This window comes from Phalacrocorax aristotelis, chromosome 7 (genome assembly GCF_949628215.1).
Source record: "Phalacrocorax aristotelis chromosome 7, bGulAri2.1, whole genome shotgun sequence".
NCBI classification, from domain to species: Eukaryota; Metazoa; Chordata; class Aves; order Suliformes; family Phalacrocoracidae; genus Phalacrocorax; species Phalacrocorax aristotelis.
The window spans coordinates 54,212,820-54,233,176 of record NC_134282.1 but is presented as its reverse complement, the minus strand read 5'-3'; the positions used below and the strand labels follow the sequence as shown (position 1 = coordinate 54,233,176).

General features: G+C 45.1%; 1 protein-coding gene across 10 annotated transcripts; it reads right to left on the bottom strand.

Moving 5' to 3' along the window:
* Window positions 1-691: 691 nt before the first annotated feature.
* On the bottom strand, window positions 692-18,786 carry KIF23 (kinesin family member 23). 10 transcript variants are annotated; one of them, XM_075100826.1, is made up of 24 exons: window positions 18,657-18,780; window positions 18,482-18,551; window positions 18,237-18,365; window positions 16,313-16,418; window positions 15,471-15,607; window positions 14,700-14,809; window positions 13,925-14,095; window positions 12,948-12,989; window positions 12,402-12,514; window positions 12,132-12,253; window positions 11,484-11,586; window positions 11,041-11,120; window positions 10,830-10,949; window positions 10,148-10,307; window positions 9,441-9,608; window positions 9,059-9,216; window positions 8,474-8,647; window positions 7,599-7,778; window positions 6,919-7,224; window positions 4,745-4,975; window positions 3,606-3,688; window positions 3,244-3,325; window positions 3,055-3,125; window positions 692-1,496 (listed from the first exon to the last, which is right to left on the bottom strand). In XM_075100826.1, the coding sequence occupies exons 1-24, from the start codon at window positions 18,665-18,667 to the stop codon at window positions 1,481-1,483; spliced, it is 2,943 nt and encodes a 980-aa protein (XP_074956927.1). In that variant the 5' UTR covers window positions 18,668-18,780; the 3' UTR covers window positions 692-1,480. The 10 variants fall into 10 exon arrangements, with proteins under 10 accessions (XP_074956927.1, XP_074956928.1, XP_074956925.1 ...); XM_075100827.1 differs by having other exon boundaries at window positions 18,482-18,548; window positions 18,657-18,779; XM_075100824.1 differs by lacking the exon at window positions 6,919-7,224 and having other exon boundaries at window positions 18,657-18,786.
* Between the last annotated feature and the right edge of the window lie 1,571 nt (window positions 18,787-20,357).

Genomic DNA, 20,357 nt, shown 5'->3' with positions numbered 1-20,357 from the left:
TAAACGCCCGCCCGCACACAGAGCTGTCTCTGCTTGTAGCTTGTTGAAGCAGGACGTCGTGTATCCCTGTCCAAGGCAGAAACCCTCTGGAGCCACAAAGCAGCGCCGCCTGCTCAAGACAACAAAATAATCGTGTTCTGCCTCCTGCTTCCTCAGAGGGATTATGATCAAGCCTGCTCTTAGCTAGGTGAACGCCAAGGCTACCACAGAGGACAGCGTTAGCGCTTGCCATTGCTGCTGTTGCACGGCAGCCTGCGCCGGCAGCGGGCCTACGAGACCTGTGGAAACGACGGTGCTTCTTCAGAATATAAGCATTTTCATGGACCACCTGAAAATAAATTTGCTTATACCAGCTACAAACAGGCACCTAGGCTTTAAACATTTTCTTTATAAACTACTTAGAAAAGCTTTTTCTTCTGCTGGAAAAAGCTGAAATCTTTAACATCTTTTAACAAGGCCACGTCACTTGCGCACTCAAAAGGGAATCAACCCCCTTGAAGCGATGTGCAGACGCGAAGATAAGGCTGTCCAAACCAGAACTTGGGATCCACGCAGATTCCTTATTTTAAACTTCAGAAGCATCCCCAGAGGTGCATTCACTCACAGTTCTGTGCACAAGGCACAGTCAAGATGCTGCGATGCTTACCCCGGTTTCTGTAGCTTAGCATATCCCTAAGTAACCAGAACATGGTTTGTAAGAGCCATTGAATAAAAGTATTTATTTTAACAGGTTTGCGGAGCCACACATATAAAGTTCTCACCGTGTCTGTGAGCAAGTTACCCTTTTACCCCATATGTACAGATGTAAAAAAATTATTTACTTGCACTACAAAAAATAGGTCCGCTGTCAAGTCACCAATCGTATCAGTGTTCTTGCTTCTGACGGTTTGAAGATCGAAATGTTTTCACAAGCTGATTTGCATATTAAATAACCAAAGGTAATTCAGGTAATTCTTCCAGAAGAAATCCATATTACCAAGCTGTTGCTAGTAACAATAAAACATGAAATGGCATAGAAACACTCTTAAAGTGCGTTACTGCATCTAAATAAATAGCAGCATTTATGCCTCTTCAAAACAGAGGACCTGACAAGGAAGGGATAGTGACCAGAACAGAAGTATTTTGCACTAGAAAAAGCTGAAAAAAATATGCAAGGCAAAAGCCTTGTGTCATTAGTCTATAAAGATACAGCTTAATAACAAGGGTTTCATACATACAAGAGAGAAGGCGTTCTGAAGAAGTCCTGGGGACACAATGGCAGAACCTCCCCTACATCTATTGATCATATACACACCCACACATACGCTTCTTTGGGATCGCAAGAGGTACCTCCCACTTAACCAATGCCTGGCAGAGGCCATTACAAAAATATAAGCCTGTAGTGATAACAAAGCGGTTTTTATCAAGCTTATCATTGGCGGCAGATATTACATCAGTCTGATAAAAGTCAAGGGGATTCCAACGCAGTAGTACGTTACGTTCATGGCTTTCTTCGCCTAAGGAAAGAAAAAAAAAAGCCCCAAACAACTTTCAGATTTCACACGGCAGCAGTTTTCCTTCACAGCAGCCAGCAGCCTATTTACCTATTCTGATGTGTACGTAGGTCCCCCACTCCTCCTATGCTAAGAAATGCAACAATCGACACAAGAAAACCAAAGAGCTTATTTACCAAGAAGTGCTTGTATTTTGCTTTCTTTTTTCAGACAGCCGTGAGAGCAAAACAAAGTTTTATTTAAATTATTTATTAAGTTCAAATAAATACAAGCTCCAACTCAATGCACAGGCAAACTAGAGCATCTACTACAATATTCCAAGGCTGTGGCAAGGCTGCAAGTGGCAGCAGCCAGCTCGAGCAGTTCCCAGTTTCTAACAAGAGATGCAATAAAGTATTACACTAACACGATGAAAGGCACTTATTTATCACCGTATCTGAAAATTTCACATACCTTCCAAAATACCCTTCTTCCACCACAGCTCTAAACTTTTTGGATTCTAAACAGCAGTAAGTTCCGTTCGTTTTGGCTTCACAGAAGCCTCTTTACCTCTCCAGCCCTCTCTCCTGCCTGTAAATATGGCTTGCAAAACTGCAAATTTTCTTCCCCTGAGCTGAACAGGTGACTTCCACAGCACTGCCAGCACCTATCTGCAAGAGGCCAAATCTGGATATCGAATTCTGTTCCGCAACACCTAGTTTAACAAAACTACCTTCTCTAAAGGATTTTTTTTTTGTCAGTGGCGCGGTTCTGTTAGACGTGGGGCTCAAATGTTGGGCGCTAGCCTTACAAACTGCAGGATCGTTTGGACTTTTTGCTGGAAATTGGGACTTCTGACTTGGTAAGCTCGCGTTTATGTGTGCAACCGCCGCTGATCCCAGCACGTTAAAGAATAAGACAGCCCTGAAGAATTCAGACTGTTATCTGTGTGTTTGGAAAAGAGGAAAGTTTCTTCTAGCATGACTAGAGCCCTTGCTTCCCTAGCAGGTGCCTTGGCAGTTACACAGCAGGTAGCGCCTGGAGCTACGTTCAGGTATACCATTAGGTATAGCCTAGGGTCGCCTCAGTCCCTCCTCCCTGTGCCATACTGAAATTGTAACCCTGTTTAATTTAAATTTATCTAAGGTTACAAAAATGAATATTCTTTACTATGTTGGCATCTGATAAAGGCTAGGTGGACAGAAGAGGGATGCAGCTTAATGCTTTGTCACTGCCATCCCTAACCCTGTTGCGCTCTGGAGCTGCCGGCATCCTACAGTTCCCAGCTTTTTACAGTCAGGATAGCGCAAGATCAGACCTGACATCCTGCTCACTGCGCTGAATGCCAGAGTTTTACCCAGAAGACAAGTCAGCAGTTCTGCTCAGAGTCTCCTACAGACCTATCCTGTCACCGGTTTCCAGCACCGAATAAGCCCGCTTATCTTACAGAGTAACGGAGGTGTGCGCCCCAAACCTGAAGTGGGAAGGGCAGCGAGGTCAAGGGCGGGGGGAAGTTACCTCACCTTAGATGTTACCAGGAAAGAGAATGTAACACCCCAGCTACAAGGAGAGATACACTTACTTGGGCTGAGCATGATGCTGATATCCAGGTCCAAGAGTTGATCCCGCCCTCATCTCCACTGCCACAGAACACTGAGGAGAGACAGAAACATCAGTCTCTATTGCTAACCCCCCACCCAGCTATCATCATTACCCCAAATTCTCATCCAGATCAAGCACGAGATGTCCCCCTCCTTTGTCTATAGCTTACTCTGGTTTCTACATCAGTCCATTCAGAGTCTGCAGCATCCTTGGGTGGGTCAGGATCGGAAGGCGATGATCTTCGCTTTCGACTGAAAGAGGAGTATGTGGGAAAAAGTTACTAGCATCATGTATTTTGGCAGATTCTCAGACACAAGAGAATACATTTCATACAGTCTCAATAAATACTTTGCTCTCAGCAACAGACCAGCCTTAAAAGCAGCTACAGTGCCTATAAGCTTCTCCAAGTTACTTTTATATTATTTCAGGTTAGATGCAACAATGTTTTGTTCAATCATTTAGACCAGAATCAGCTGCTGTTGGAATTACATACCGCCAAGGGCGCCAGAACCTAAAATTAAGACAACTCACCCTGTTGGAGATTCTTGCTTCAGAGTCTCTATCTCTGTGAACTGCACAGCCTGTCCGCCACCCCTGGTTTTGAAAACATCACCCTGGAAACCAAAAGCAGTTAAAACAAGGTACAGTCACGAGGTCAGTTTGGTGGCCACAGTGCCAGCTTTCACCTCAAAACTTAAGTGCTTATAAAGGTTATTTCCTTGCAGGTTAGTAGCCAGCAAGCGTATGTGCACAAATACACTCTCCCCCATTATTATCTTCTCTTCTTATACACAGGACAATGAAGAGCAAACACCCTCCACCCTGATGACCATGCAAGATACCCATAGAGCCGTCACTACGCTGGCAAAGATTTCTGTATGATAACGACGACTATGTAATACCAGGGAAATCGTGTCACAGGCTTAGTTTCAATAGTTCCACAGCTCGAACAGGTACGTTGTCAGTTATGCAAGACTTTGCTTTTGAAAACTTTGCTGGAAACTAAAAGGTTACCCGAGAGGAGTGAGACCTTTTTTAAAACTCAAAGAAAAAAAGGCAATATTGGAAGGCCCATGACTGTAGGAAAAATGCACCAAAAGCTTCTTGCTACGAATTACAGAGAGCTCTCGGTTTGCCGTAGGCCAGTACAGTCAGCGTTCTGGGACACAAACATTGCAAGCGTTCAAAGCCTAGGCTGTCTCACCAATTTGTTTGTCAGTCAACTACTAGAAATTATGTCCTGGAGCATTCGAGCATCCATCACTGCAGCAGGCTTACTCATACCGCTAGTGGGAATCCAATAACATCACTCCAACAAGACCGACTCCACAAGATTAGCTGCAGCCACAACTCTAAGAAACTTCCACTACAAATGGATTATTGCATTTTACTAAAGAAAAAACAACCTTAATTACTTTCAAGGAGAACGACGACTTAGATAACCAAGCCTGTAATGGTTCATAGGAAGCAATGACAAAGCTCAAGAAAAGTATTTTCCGACTCTAAAAGCTCGCTTGAATCCGGCTGCACAGAAATTTCAAATCAAACCCCTCAGCAGACCAAGCCAAAGGTGCCCTTTCGCAAGCCAGTGAGCCCGTAGCACCAACGCACTGCCAGAAATAGGTTTCGTCAGGGTTATCACAAGTTAACGAGGAAGGCGTTTGCTTTACCTTAATTAGCTTGGTTTCAATCTCCCCATCGGAGGCTAGCTCCTGATGCGTCAGCATATACTTGTCACACTTAGCTAGCGCCTTTTCGCTTGCAGCCGCGACCGTGATGGCATGAGGGACGTGCGGCTGCATGACTGTTTCAGTGGGCAGATTAGAAGGTGGCTTATGATCTACCCATCTCTCCCCAGCCGAGCGCGACCGTCTGTGTCTGAGGCGAACTGGAGGTGCATTCTGATCAGAGTGGAAGAGAATCAGAAGAAATCAGCACAGAGTCAACCTCTCCAAGGGTATCATTAGCAGAACTGAACTTTGCAGGTCTGGTTAAGATGCGTTTGTATGAAGATCAAAGCTTCGTTCCTAACGTGCTTTGCAGAGCGCATCCTGAAAGGCACCGTTACCAAGAGCCTCGTGTAAAATTGTTAATGGATTATTTCTGTGCCAATTCCTGGTTGGTTTTGTTTTTTTTTTTTTTTTGGTAAATTTTAGCTAAGCTTTATCCAATCTGTTACATTCCATACCTAGTAACATATCGGCACGGAGGACATCTTATGTTTGGTAATGCTCCTCCCGAGTTCCCAAATCAAAAGGGATTGTTATGAACATATTAACCAACCCCAAAAGAGACATTTATGTTTCCATGGATACATTCATGGATCAAAATGTATTTTTGAGGCAGCAAAGCAAGCAGACCGGGTATGGATTTCCAACATCTCTAAAGGATGCAAGATCTCATAACGCTTCTGAGTAAATAGAGCAGAAGCAGCATCCCCTGTCCTAGCGCTATCGCTTCTGAACTCAGCTGTTGGAAACCCACGAGAAGTGAGTGAAGTTCATACTTTTTTTTATGAACGTTGTTGTCAGTTGCTCAGGGAAATCAGAAAAAAAAAAATCTGGAAACTTAGTTAAAAACCTGGGTGCCTCAAGATCTCTGAACAGGCTTTTGAAAGAGTATTTGCAGACTCTCTCTGTTCCATTTCCATACTAATTCTAGAGGCCTCAATCACGGTGAGGTTATGTACCCCAAACCTATGAATGCAAATTGTATCCCCTGTATTTTCAGGTGATGAGCATCAATTAGGATTTCTTTGACCAACAGACATGAGTTTGGCTGTACCCTTTGCAGATAAAACCTCCTACAAGTCTAAAGCAGCCCTTAAAAATTAAACATATATGGAAAATGCAGCTGTCAGCAAAAATCTTCCATTAAAATTAAGAGGAGAAAGCATTTCAAGACTTTTTCCTCCCCTTTTAGTGGGCAAGTACTTATTTCTGTTGATAGTTTTTTGAAACAATTCTGCCAAGGTGTCTTAGAAGTTACGTTCCAAGGAGAGGGTAAACAATTCTTGGTCGCATTTTACTCAGCAGAGAGCACATCCCTTCCTCTGCTGACAGTGGTCCGTGTATTACTTAATTGGAACAGCACTTGCTTAAAAGCATGTCCCTGACTTCAAACAGCCAGCAAGTAACAGAAATTGAGAACGCTATTGCAAAAGGAATCATACCACGATGAACTTTCCTCCTCTCGAGAAGCTCTCTCAAGAGGCTGGGGTCGTACAATTCTCTGCGATTTACCTGAGCCACTGCGACAGTGCCGTAACGCGACAGAGACACCATCGAGACCAACATTTGCACGCAGCAGTTTAAGGGGGGGGGGGAAAGTCTCCCACTTGTAAGCGAAGCCCCCAGTTTTAACGCAGATGTGAAAATTAGGGAAGGCTATTCTAAGCGAGTTAAAGTTAACAGTCACACAGCGAGATGTTTGTCCAAGCACAATTTCCAGTAGCCATTTGCAGATACAGCTCATAAGACCACCTTTTAAGCTGCCCAGACAGACTACGGTAAATTGCAGGCTGCAAGACAGATTTGAGGAGACAGACACAAGTTAAAACACAAGGACGTTTACAGCTAGAGAGGTCTAGCTAGTTAGGAGTTCCTTACAAGAGCTATCTATGCGCCAGCAAGAAACACACACGCTGCTTTTAAGGAGTTTTTAAAGGTCAAGTTAAGAAGTCAAATAGAACGAGTAGTGAGACTCAACTCAGTTCTATGAGAAATAGATTTAGGGGGAACTCCAACCCGCGTTAGGTGTGCTCAATGTAAGAGAGCAGCTGTAACGAGCTTTTGAGCCAGACTAAGCAACACTACGTTTAACTTTTGACAGGAGCAGCACTAACCCTGCAGCATTGATCCTCTTCTATTTCTAGCTCATCTCTACGCCTGGGAACCTCAATGACTCCAGTCCAGCACATCCCTCGCCTTCTGTCTGAGGCATTATAGTCTCTATTTTGTCCTGGTTCTTGTTGTCTACTCCTTGCATTAGGAGTGCCACTGGTATGCTTGTGCGAAGGGGTTTTCTGCTCCCATTCCATAACACAGGACGCCACAGAAATGCTGCTACAAGAATTAGAACGTCTGTGCACCTGCGGGTTGCTCGCAAGCCGCTGGCTTTCAGCGACCTGAGTAGTAAAGTTACTAGGAGGCTAGAGAGAACGGGAAAGAAGTTAGTGAGCATACAGAACTGTCAACTTACAAGGCAATAAAAACAATGAACGCCGACAACGCGCAGAGTGACAATTCAGCAGTTCAAGCTTATGGTTTTGGATAAGTATTGTGTTGCGGTGACAGCATTAAGAATGACGTATTCTTCCAATAGTATTAGCATGAGAAGGTAGGAGCACAAATAAGGAGCACCAATAAATACAACAGGAGACAAAGAATTCAAAGCAAGTTTAAGTTACCCAAATTCTGTGCTTGGGAACTATTTTCTAGCCACTAAAGAGGCTTGGCCTGCACTTTAGTACGTTCTTATAAATATGCTTTTCCCTGTAGTAAGAAGTGGTTTAGGGCAACTTACAGGTACCGGTGAAGGAGACACTGATCTCTGAACAGGCTTCTCTCTGTCTCTCTCCCGAGAAGGCCTCTCTGGCTTCTCATTTTTTGGTTCAGTAACAATAGCCTTCAGCTGCTTCAGTTTTTCATCTTTGACCCAAAGTTTGTTCTGCATTTCCAGCTGCTTGGCCGCTACGCGACGCTCCTACAGAGACACGTGAGGAAAAGCGTTAAGTACCTTACACGAAAGCACAAGTAATTGTGCTGAAAGTTTGAAGGGAATTGCATGTTCCACGTGGAATGAAGTTCTTCCCCACTGAGATACAAGCTGTTGGAAACAATGACATATCAAGATAAAGAAAGACTTGCCAGTACCATGCTTAATGCCACAATAATTTTGCTTCCTAAATTATGACAAATGGGGCTATGTCTAACTATAGTTCCCTCAATGGTCCTAAAGTAGTAGAGTCCTGCTGTAGAAAAAATTAATCCCTCGGATTCTTTCCTTATTGCTTGTCAAGTGCATAGCTGAGCAAGAGTTTACATGAGGATAAAGGGGAAACCCTGACATTAGGCTTCTACCAACACTCAACAGAACAAGAGAATCATCTCCTTAGAGTGCCACAAACCCAAAAGAATAAATTCTAGATATTGAGATGAAGTGCCACAGAGCTCGGGAGTGCTACTCTAGCTACATCAAAAGTCCTTGAGGAATTTAAGTGTAGCGTGACACAAAAGTTCGGCTCAAAATGACTGTTCAAGTCCATAATTAAAAGCCAAACATCTCCATTCTTAATGCTACTACTATATGTAAAAAAAAACAAACACAAAAACAGGCCGCCCAGCTCCCCCCAGCACTGCGCCATTACACACTTCTAATAGATATGGTAGTGTACTTACACACTCCTTCTCCCATTTCATGGTTGTTTCTGCCACCATGCCTTGCAATCGTGCCTCCAACCTACGCTTGTCAGAAGCCTGACGTTGCAATTTCTGGCTCTGGCTTTCTAGTTCTTGCTGAAGATTACGCTTGTCTTCTTCATAAATTGTCGCAGTTTTCTCTAAAATCTCGATCTAGAAGAAGAGAGGAAGGACTTGGCTATGCTTCTTAGAAGCACAACCATCTAAGCCCAGAATTGCTAGTTATATTTGACTGTTAACTTACACTAGAATGTATTAGCTGTTGTACAAATATACCCAGATAAAGGGTCCATATTCCCAAGAGACTGGAATTCAGAGTTTCGGATTGGAATTTCAGAGATTTTACAACTTTCTTATAAGCTGCCCACCTTCAATGCATTAAGAAAAGCCTCACCTCATAAGAAAGCCAAAAAGCTAAAAGGATTCAGTGAAGTTCCCCACAAAACACTTCCCATCTTGTTCCTAATATCCATCTTGCAGGCAACTTCTGACGTCGAGGAACTTGTCAAATGGTACATAGAAAATGCATTTTGTGCTTAGCTTTAGACAATGAAGAAAACTGACCTTGTATTCCAAAGTTTTAATTTTCTTCTCCAGGCGTTCCAGCTCCATTTTCTGTCCTGCTATTGTTTTCTCTTTCTCAGACAGTTTTCCCTGAATATAGTTTTCCTTGGATACAACACTGGAGTCAAAGTCTTGCAGCATTGTTTTAAATGCAAGCACTGCAAGAGAATCGATATATTGTGTCTTCTCACCATATCTCTGCAATATCAAAAGCAGTCCTGGTTTTCTCCTACCAATTTAACGCTACCAGCTATTCCATTACTACAAGGTTTTTTAAACGATCGGTCTAGACAAGATACTTATTTCCTGTTGGTACAGATGCCTTGAGCAGTGCTAAGGGCACCAAATAAATCTAGCTCCACACCGACATTCAAATCCTTACCGTTTTTGGCAAACTCCTCTGACAACATTTGTCGTAGTTTATGGCGTTTTTCCAGGACTTCAATAAGCTTTGGAAGTGTTTGATCATCATTAACATCCAATAGCTCGCATGAAGGCAACGGAGGTAAGTTCTGCAAAAACATTTCTGAAACAGATTGCTCTTCTGTTTCTGTAAGGTTTAAAGCCAAGAAAGTCTGTTAGGAAGCTACAGAACAGAAGAATTCCATTTGACAACGCACAGCCACAGATCACTCATCCCGCAGTATCGCGAAGCAGACAGAACTTAGAATAATTAATGAGAACTAGAAGTTTTCAGAAGGGATGACAGTGTTGAGAAAAGATTAAATGTGACATTCTCGATTTGCTGCTTTATAATACCTCCAGGCAACTCTTGATTTCTAAAGTGGGCCCTAAGCACACAAGAACATCAAAGTATCATCCTCTAGCAGTTTCCTTTCAGGAGCTGCAATAACGGGAATTTAACTCACCACCAATAACAAAAGAATTGAGACTTACAGAGTGACTGGGTTTATACCACAAGTAGCAAGTACGAAGAGAGCAGTTCCTATTGCAGAGAAGGCTCACAACTAGCAGTTGAACGAAGCTCGCTTTGCACTTTCAAAGCTCAAATGATTTGTGTTAAAATAGCCTTCAACTCCCAACAGAAAAAAAGCCTGTGCTGTAATCACCTAGCATTCCAGTGTTTACCTCCATTTATTGGGCCACCCCGCATCTCCAGTTTCCGGGAGAGCTCCTCTCTGAAGGCTGCGTTCCTAAAGCGCCGTCCGGGCGTTAAGCCGCAGAGCGGTCTATCAACAGGTCTTGCAACTTCAACTTCCTGGGTCATTTCTGCAAAGCGCATGACTTGCTACAACAGAACAAAAGCAAGCTTAACCACAGAACTAACCAGAAGCACTCCAATGTAAGTCAAAGCGATACCTTAGGTCAATAAAAGCATTAGAGGAAGCATTATCAAGCTATAATCTCAAGTAGTTCCCAGCTAGAGAGCTTGCGGTGCTGAAGCAGAGCATCCGGAAACCTTCCTAGCAACACCTCCCAGACCCCCGCCCCCAGGAACCGTGACAGCGACCACGCAGACAGCCAAAGCTTGTGCAGGTACTGTCGCAGTACGGTTAGCACCTAACTACAGCGGAGTACCGGGGCTTCTGTAAATAAGAGAAACTTTTCCTATTTTCCAGGCAAGTAGCAGTTGTCGTTTTTAAGAGGAAAAATAAGACTTGGAGGGCACATTTGCTTTGTATTATATTGGATTACTGGTGTCCAAGCAACTAAAAATATCATTCCTGTCGCCTACTAGACAAGTACAGTAATCAGTGATAAACATGAAAAAAATAAAAGAGTAGGAGGGAATGATCTGCAAGCAAGTTACCAAGCTTTCCTCGTAGTCCTCAGCTTTGGGATTAACGCACACAATCATACGCACTTTTCCTTCACCATCAAAATAGTTCTTGAAGAGATGAGTCAGTTTGGAATCTCGGTACGGGACCATCTTAAAATAAAAGTACACGGAAGGGCTAGTAAAGCTTTCGTTACATCAGGTCTTCACCAAAACAAGGACAATTGGCTAACGGGTTGCATACCTTATTTGTTCCATACATCTGGTTTTCTCGTAGAACTTCAATACATGTTCTTAATGTCATTAGTGACTGATTAATATTACCTTGAAAAAAATAAAACAACAAAAAACCACAAGACAAAAAAGTCTGTAAGCAGCCATTTGGATCACGTGCGCAAGTTGTTTAGCAGTTTACTTCAGAATAAATTGCCTGGACTTAAGTTATATTTGTTACTGCTCTGATATCTATCAATTTATTTGATAACTGCTCAAATTAACTCAAGTATCAGAACACATGCTACTAAAAACTACTGGTTTCCAAACTGGAGGACTTAAGGTCACCAAATCAGACAACTGAACATAACAGAACACTTCAATTCTTCCTATGATTTCTCTACTACGGGACAAGACTAACACGAGCGTATTCTAGCACATAAAGTTACCAGGCTGTCTAAAGGTGATACATACCTGCTTCTCGCAGCCTGTTCCCTTCAGCTTTTGTTCTATTAGTTCTTTCACTTCCAGCCAGGTCAACTAAAGAGAGCTGGCTTAAAGTGATCTGTTCTTTCTCCTATTACAGAAAACAAATTATGTCAGGCTAATGATTAGCTCTATATTCCTTCCAAAGGGGGACACCCCACCCCTCCCAAACCTAAACCGGCATGCACGCTTAAAAAGCGTACGTTGCGCCTTTAAATAAAGGGTGGTTTTATAGCTCTTAGTGCAAGAAGCTGTGTGCCACTAGCTTTTTGTGTAAATTTAGCAGATCCCTTCCGTCTCGAGCTACAAGATAGATGTAACAACCGCACTCATTCAAATTCCCCCCATTTTAGATTCTTAAGGGTTTCTGCTCAAAAGAAGCAGACGTAAAGAACAAAGGAATAAGCAGCTTCGCACTCAGGTTAACGCTTTACCTTCATTACAAAAAGGAGACTAATTCTAGCCTTTGACAGAAATAATTTTGAGTTTCTTCAAAAAGAAATTGCTAACGGGCAAGATGTGTACGCCCGAGACACGGGAACCGTTTCAGCAGGCCGTGCTGCAAGGTTCACCACGTTTTCTAACCCATGCATACGTGCGCACGGTTCTCCTTTTATAGCCAGCCCCAGAATTCACCTGTAGCACATTATCTCCGTCTGCATCCAGGGGTGCCTGAGCCAGCTTGATTATAAAAACACTGTGAGAGCGACTAGATTCTCGATTCAGCTGAGTGTTTGCAATACGCCTCTTCTTTTGGCCTGTTTAAAAGAACAAAAACGATCCCTCCAAAAACCTGTTTTATTTATCAGACCTGCCACCTGGCAAAGCCAGTTCTCTTTTCACCATGATAGTGTAAAGGATTATGCATCTGTACTGAATTTAAAGAAGTTACACTCTAAGATTTACCTCTCCAAAACACTTCAAAAGCTTCCTCCGTAGATTTCACCTCTACTTCTGTGCATCCCGTGACGTACATGTTGTGATTCTGGTCCTCGCGAAGTATTTTGGATTGTGGAGGTCTTCAGGACAGGGAGGAAACAAAACAAAAGAGCCCCACTAAAATTGAGTGGGGGTTTCTGTACAACAATACATTGCATCATGCAAATTGTCTTTTGTTTAAGTACAAAATTCAGGCTGACTACGTCAATTATCCCTACAGCAGATGGAAGAGGAAGTACAAGTACACAGACACACATTCAGCCAAGATTAGTTACGTGTCAGCTACTGCTTTAATTTAGAAGCTATGTTTAATTGCAATTCCTACTGGAAATCACGGTTTTGGGTGGCAGCTATTGTTTTTCTACATGCATACAGAAGCAAGATGGCTTCAACAGCGTTCTATATTTGCTAGTAAAGCAAGAAGAGACAGGGAGTCAGTCTGAGGTGGGTTTATTTCTGCTTCTACTAAAATGTCACTTTTCAGTATTTGGAATAATATGCTTATGCACATACATAAAGTCACCATTTCGCACAGGAGTGTTGCAATTGTTCCACCTACCAAAAAAACAGGGTTGAAAAATATTAAGTCATTCAGCTTGCGTCTAAAATCTTTTTATATATAATACAATGTAGTTTCCATAAATAGAAACAATCCAAGATTCTTCACCGGCTGATTTTTGGACATAGGCAGAATCCTAAACCAATAATTTTTTTATTCTTTAAAAAGCATTCACAGACATTCAAACTCATTCCACAACAGTACCCTGGTGACGGCCCTTGTTTTGCTTGTGGCAAATGGCTTGTTTTGCCCGAGTTAGTCTTTGTAAGTCAGCCAACTCTTTAGCTAACACCTGTACCGACGGATGGGTGTAAAGTTTTCTTTAACTGATTTAGAATTTTAGAAGTCTATTCAAAGTTTAATTGGCAGGCTGTTTTTCTGACAGACTCGAGATTTACCGATTTTAGACATCGGCCAAGTACGCACCTTTCCAAAAAATACCCAGAATTTCATTTATGAGACAACTCATTTCTGGTTTTATGGAAATTACTGGCATCAAGTGAAATAATATGCAAGCTTGCGTTAACTGTAAAGCAACAACAACACAGCAACACACTGTTTGCAGGAGCAAAACGTCAGCTACGGCATGGCTTACTCTTCAAGTTGCAGTCACCTGCCAGGAGCAGTACTTGCAGGATAGCATGAATAGACTTAGAATTTCAGCGGGATGTAACACACTGCCTCACGAATTAAATGTGTGCTTATTAATGCCCCATTATAACGAGGAAGGGAGCACCAATTCTTAGCAGCAGCAGAACAACCATCAGTACTTGGCACGCTTAAGTACTATCATCTGCTCTCCTCAGGCATCCCCTTTTCCATGTGATTTTTGAATTAAGCCAGACTCGCAAAGACTCCAGCCACAAAGACATATTGGGGTTCCCACAAAAGCATAACTCAAGTAGGAGTAATGGTATTTAATAAAACTCACTTTGGTTTTATAGGATCAAAGGGAGCTTCCTCCAAGAGGTCATAGATGTAGTTGTTGTAGATCTCGATATAGGAGACAAAGACACTGTAGACGTTATCTTCATCAACTTCTTCCACTTTGCAGTGATCTTGCACATTGATCATGTCAGCAAATTCTGGGTCTATCTGTCGCCTGTTGAATACACACAGCAAGCGACTGTCGCGGAGCCACACAGCCAGCTAGCGTGTCAGGGGGTGACTGTACAATTAAAAAGCAAGTCTACTGACAAGCCTCACGACTCGAGTATGGAAGTGCTCACACCAGCAACTAATGACAACACACCCGGTCACGTTAGATTAAAAAAAAAAAAGCACTCTGAAAAGTTTAAATAGATAAACTTTCCCCTGTACTTGGCTGCAGTAAGAAATGCCTTGCAAAGTTCCTGGATAGTCAGCACATCTACCCTCCACCCAGCAATCTCACTATGTTGCAAAATATCCCCAAGGTTAGCTTCACTCACAGCGTTCCTGCAAGGTGATGTCACAGCATTTTACTCGTGAGTTAACAGGTACAAAAAACCCACAAAACCGACTTCTGCTGCATGATTCTAAGTCTTCTAATCTAAATACTTAATTACACAGCTGCTCAAACCTCAAGAGATGTACTAGCTTTCCATTAGTTTTTTCTTTCCTTTCTCCAAGAGAAGGATAAAGAGAGCGAGGGAAGTTAAAACCACACTTTCAGAGCAACAGTTACATTAACTAAATTCATTCTGCATGTTACAATAGCTACTTACTTGCCAGATGGAGTTTTTGGAACAGGCATGGCGTCTCTTTTCTGGCGCTCTAATAGAGCGTCTACTTCACACTGAACATCCACGCCATTCTTGTCATCAAGCTTAAAAACCTGAGCAGTGAGTAGAGTACGTTTAGCCAATACAATAATAAACACTAGAGAACATAAGGCGTTGGCCAGCAAAACAAGTTATTTGATGGAGCTGCCTGGCAACCGGCACGCACCACGCCCCTCGCTAACACTCGATCTGCTGGCTAAGGCAAAGTAGATCTGACAGAAAACAGATATTTTCAAGCTAACAATATTTCATAAAAGCTTCCAAGCCAGCATGCTACCAAGGAAAAGACTTCCAGTATCATTTCAAATATATTTAGATACCAAAACTCCAGGATGTTTGACCACAAGAAAAGCCTCACATCACACCCTATATTGTTTTAGATATGGTTTCCTGTGGGTTTTGTATCTTGTGGCTGGATTTCATTCCATCACTCAGAAAGCTTCCTCTTTCTGTTCTTATTGTTTTAAACAAGTTAATTAGAGAATGAGCAACAATTTTAAGGATAGCCAGATCATACATCTTCATGAAATGTCCATCCTAGCTACTAAGCCTTCCTCCTTGGCCCTGCTCTTTGAATCTCCAAGGGGTGGGATTTTTTCAGTTGGTTTCCTTTTTAAAGTGTTCCAGCCACATGACTGACAGGAGGCAAATACTTTGAGTCTTTTTAGGCTGTTACAAGCAACAGTGCAGAAAATTCAGTGCAAAACTACTCACAAATCGCTTGGCCTGGAAAGGTCCTATGCTGTTGAAGATCATATCCAAACACCGTGGGAGAAGTCCTCCATCACCAGGTGATCCTGTCATGGTGTGTGTTTTCCCACTGCCTGTCACGCCGTATGTAAAAAGGAGACCTAGGAGGGACAGGAAAGTTACAGAATCATCCTTGCTATCTCAAAAAATCTCAGTTATAATGACACACCCTGCCTTTCCCTGGTCAAATTTATCTGGGGAAAAACTACTCCTTTTGAACAGTTACAATAAACGATTCCAGCCCATCAAAAGCCACCGTCATTGCTAGCGTTTGCATCTCTCACTGACGGCCGCTTCAGCTACAACTGACAGTACCTATCACCCTCTCTGGGGAGAGCCCAAAATGGAAGGAAGCCACCCAGTCCCTGGTGCAGAGGGACGATGTGTTATGGCTGCTACTGAGGAGTCTGGCGTAAGCCAGACAGCTCAAGAACCAATACCGTGATATCAAACCACACCCAGGAGATCAAGCCCTACAAACTGATTTACTTCTGTAGTCGTTCTTTAGGTGGATAAACCATCCCTTTCTGCAGAAAAAAAGCTTCTCCAGTTAACCGTGTACTAAAAGGCTAGACCTTGACACAAGTAAGACGTGCATTGTAACAAAGGTAAATATGTTTAGAAGTAACAAAAGGCAAGAGCAGCCTCCAATGATGTTGCACAGGGGAGCTATTCCCATTGCAGACAAGGTGCACATGTTTTCACCTAGGTAAGCTAAGAAACCTTGAGGCTTGTGAAATCATAGTGATATAAAAAAAATCCTGCATGGCAGTCAGGCAGAAAAGTGGTAGGGAACAAGTACTCACCATTTTTCCCACGAATGAGATCTTCCACTAGAGGCTTGGCCACCACGTCAAAAAGCTCCTTCTGAACAACAAGGGTGCCAAACACTTCTTTAAATGAATACTGCGTCTGAAGAAGAGAACACACGCCCTCCTAAGCCTGACATTTCCCAGTCCAGAAGGCCATTGCTTCAAAGCCCTTCATACCTTCGAACCACTTTCCATCAGTTTACCGGAATGATAAAGATTCTAATTTAGGATTATACCAATGTTCAAACACGGGCAGCTGCTCCAATATAACCATTCTCAGAATAAGCTGTGCATCACGAAGGACAGCAGCCGCCTCATTTTCACAGGGCTGAAGCCCAGAACTAACCAGGACGATCACAAAGCCCAACTCCCCAGCTCTTTTTGGGCTATAACCACCATCTATGCGAGCGCTGAGCAAAGGAACACCCACAATAGCCAAAGTCAAGTCATTCCAGCGCGTAAATCACTTTGGTTTAAGCCTGTGTCTTTTTGCAGTCTAGGCTCAGTTTCCAGTCACAGGTTTTTAATTAAAAAAGTATATCGATCTGGTCACTTTTCAGTCAAAACACCTGCTTATGTAAACATTTGAATCTTAGAGCTTTTGTGCAAAGCATTGTTGACCAAACTTGTAATTTATCTTTACCTATTTCATTTAAGCCTTTGAAGATCACTTTCTGTGCTACATATAAGAATTTCCCATCCTGAAATCAGAAACAAAGTATTCTACAGCCCAACTAACATTCTTTTTTTTCTTAGAACACTATGACCTCCTCTCATAGTTACAGGGCTGTGTAGGGAACCTGCAGTTAACTCTTTCACTACCAAATCGCGTTCAGTGCTACAGCACTCTGGCTCCTCAGTCTGTATGCACCACCTAAGCCCAGCTCTCCTAGGAAACATTTCTGTTGATCACGTAACAGTACAAACCGCTTGGTGACCTGCTACCCACTTTCCCACATTTTGTGACGTTTCCCCACTTTATATATATAACCTACAGCTTTCCCCCCATATGTGTTATATAAACAGAGAAACAGCTTTTTTTACCCAGCTTAAGTTTGGGATAAATCAACCATTAATTCATTTGTGACTGGTTTAGCTCAGAGCTGGTTTTGCTTAATTAGTCCTACATGAAAGAGTCCTTCAGGCAGTCTAAATGTCCTCCAGCTTTGCTTTTGTTCCTTTCACCCTCCTCCTCAACCCTAAAGAAGCCTTTTCCTATACAGAGACCATATTCCACGGCTAAGGGGGCATCTTTGTTGCAATTGTTTTCTGGTTTTGAAAACTTGCTTCTCTAAAGGCACAAACTGCTGATTCACACAGAGCCAGAGACACTGCAAGCCAACGGAAAACATCAACAGCAGGGAAGAGGCCCTCGATGCCTAACGAGGATGAGAGGCAACAGGCTAAAGCTGTGTCAGGGCAGGTTTAGGTTGGATATTAGGGAAAATGACTTTAGTGAAAGAGCAGTCAGGCACTGGCACAGGCTGCCCAGAGAGGTGGGGGAGTCGCCGTCCCTGGGGGAGTTCAAACAACATGTAGATGCAGCACTTCAGGGCATGGTTTAGGAAGCCTGGGGGTGTTGGGTTGGGGGTTGGACTTGACGATCCTGGAGGTCTTTTCCAACCTTAATGATTCCAGTCAGGGTAGGTTTAGGTTGGGTATTAGGAAAAGGTTCTTCCCCCACAGGGTGGTGGAGCACAGGCTCCCCAGGGAGGCATCACGGCTGGCAATATTCAGGAACCACTCGGACACTCAGAGACATAGTAAGAATTTGGGGCTGTCCTGTGCAGGGACAGGAGCTGGACTCGATGATCGCTGCGGGTCCCTTCACACTCAGGACCCTCCGTGATTCCGTGAGCCGCAGGCTGGGGGCGGAGGGCAGAGGCAGGGACTCCCCCGCCGCCCCGCGGGCCGTTACCTCCCGGTACTCCCCGTTGCGGAATATCCTGTATCCCTCGGGCGGGTGGATCTGCACCGTGGTCTCGTTGATCACCTCGATGCAGCACTCCTGGTCCGGGCGGCTGAGCGGCCTCACCCTGCAGTACACCTGGGGAATGGGCGGCGTTGGGGGGACGGACAGACGGACAGAGGGCCCGTCGCCGCCCCGAGCAGCCCCGGGGGAGGTCCCTCCCGCGCCCCCGGGCCCGGCGCCCCCGCACTCACCCCCACGGGATCCTTCAGGCTGGAGTTGGGCGGCTTCTTCGGCGCCGGCCTCCGCGGCGTCTTGGCCCTACTGGGAGAGGGAGGGAGGGAGGCTGAGGGGCGGGCGCGGGGCCCGCGGCCGGCCAGGGGGAGGGGGGGAGAGGGGGGTCGGGGGTGAGGGTGGGGGGCGCCTTACGCCGACTTCATATCGCGAGGGGCCCGCGGACGGGCGGGGCCAGCTATCGCGATCGAGGAGGGCGCAGCCTCCCGCAGCTCCAGAGTCGCCTCTGACCAGCGGCCCTCGCGCGCTACGCTGCGATTCAAATCTAACCAATCAGCGCGCGCGCCTCCGGGAGCGTCACCGCGCAGCGCGCCGTTACGTTAAGGCGACGCTACCAACGCCCAGGCGGGGGGGGGGAAGCGTTGCCATGGCGACGGCGACGGGCGCGGCCCGGAGCGAGGGCGCCCCCTGCTGGACGCGGCGGCCCCGCTGAGCCGATCCCCGCGGCCGGGCAGGGTGTGGTCCCGCCTAGCTAGACCCTGAGCCGGGCCTAGAGGCCGGAGCCAGGCCCTGGCCCAGGGAAAAGGCTGGGGTGCCGCTCCACGCCCCGCCTTCCCGCCCCGCGGCCGCCTCCCCATCGGCCAGCTGGTGGAGCAGGGAGGGAGACTAGATGTCACTGTGGCTCAAGGCCCGGGCTTAAGGCTAGGCTGGGGGAGCCTCTCATAGAATCACAGAATCATTAAGGTTGGAAAAGACCTCCAGGATCATCAAGTCCAACAATCAACCCAACACCCCCAGGTCTCCTAAACCATGTCCTGAAGCGCCACGTCTACACGTTGTTTGAACCCCCCCAGGGACGGTGACTCCCCCACCTCTCTGGGCAGCCTGTGCCAGGGCCTGACCGCTCTGGCAGGGAAGGCATTTTCCCTCACCTCCAACCTAAACCTCCCCTGATGCAGCTTGAGGCCGTTTCCTCTCGTCCTGTCACTGGTGACTTGGGAGCAGAGACCAGTCCCCCCCTCACTCCAGCCCCTCTCAGGCAGCTGCAGAGAGCGAGAAGGGCTCCCCTCAGCCCCCTCTTCTCCAGGCTAAACCCCCCCAAGCCCCCTCAGCCGCCCCCCAGCACACTTGTGCTCCAGACCCTGCCCCAGCCCCGCTGCCCTTCTCCGGACACGCTCCAGCCCCTCAAGGCCCTTCTTGTCCCGAGGGGCCCAAACCTGAGCCCAGCATTCAAGGTGGGGCCTCACCAGTGCCCAGCACAGGGCTCTCCCTGGGAGGCTGCCCAGGCTGCGTCTTGTCTTTGCCTGTTTTATCCACTTAGTGTAAATAAAGGTTGGGGTTCAGGGAGAGAGGTGTAATCCAGCCAGTTCCCTGTGCCAGGCCCTCCCTGTGGCTGAGCCGCTACCTGCCTGGAGGCAAATTACTTAATTCCTAACCCATAGGAAATTATTAATGGTGGAAAACAAAACCTAAAATGTGAAGTTAAGGCACGCATAGAAAGCCCCATTGCAAGACCTTCTTTCTGTGGAGGAAATGTAGCTCTAATTCAAATGGGGAAACTGGGGTTGAATGGATGAAAAGATGAAGTAACTTGGGGGTTTAACTCGGGTTTAAGCAGCAATGAAGGCCTCCAGCGGGTTGAACTCGATCTTGCCTAACCACAGTCAATTCTTATTTTAGTCCAGTTTAACTACATTGTTAGTTACGCCCTTAAGGGGAAAATTTTTTTTTAAAAAAGTGCAAGGAAGTCCCGACAAGCTGTCTTGTCTGATTTACTGTGACCTCTGTCAGAACAAGCCACTGTCCCAGGCCAATCTTCACTTCTTAAACGGTGTTTTAAAATGCATTGAAACAGACACATTTCTTAGTGTTCTCATAACACACATCAAGGGTACC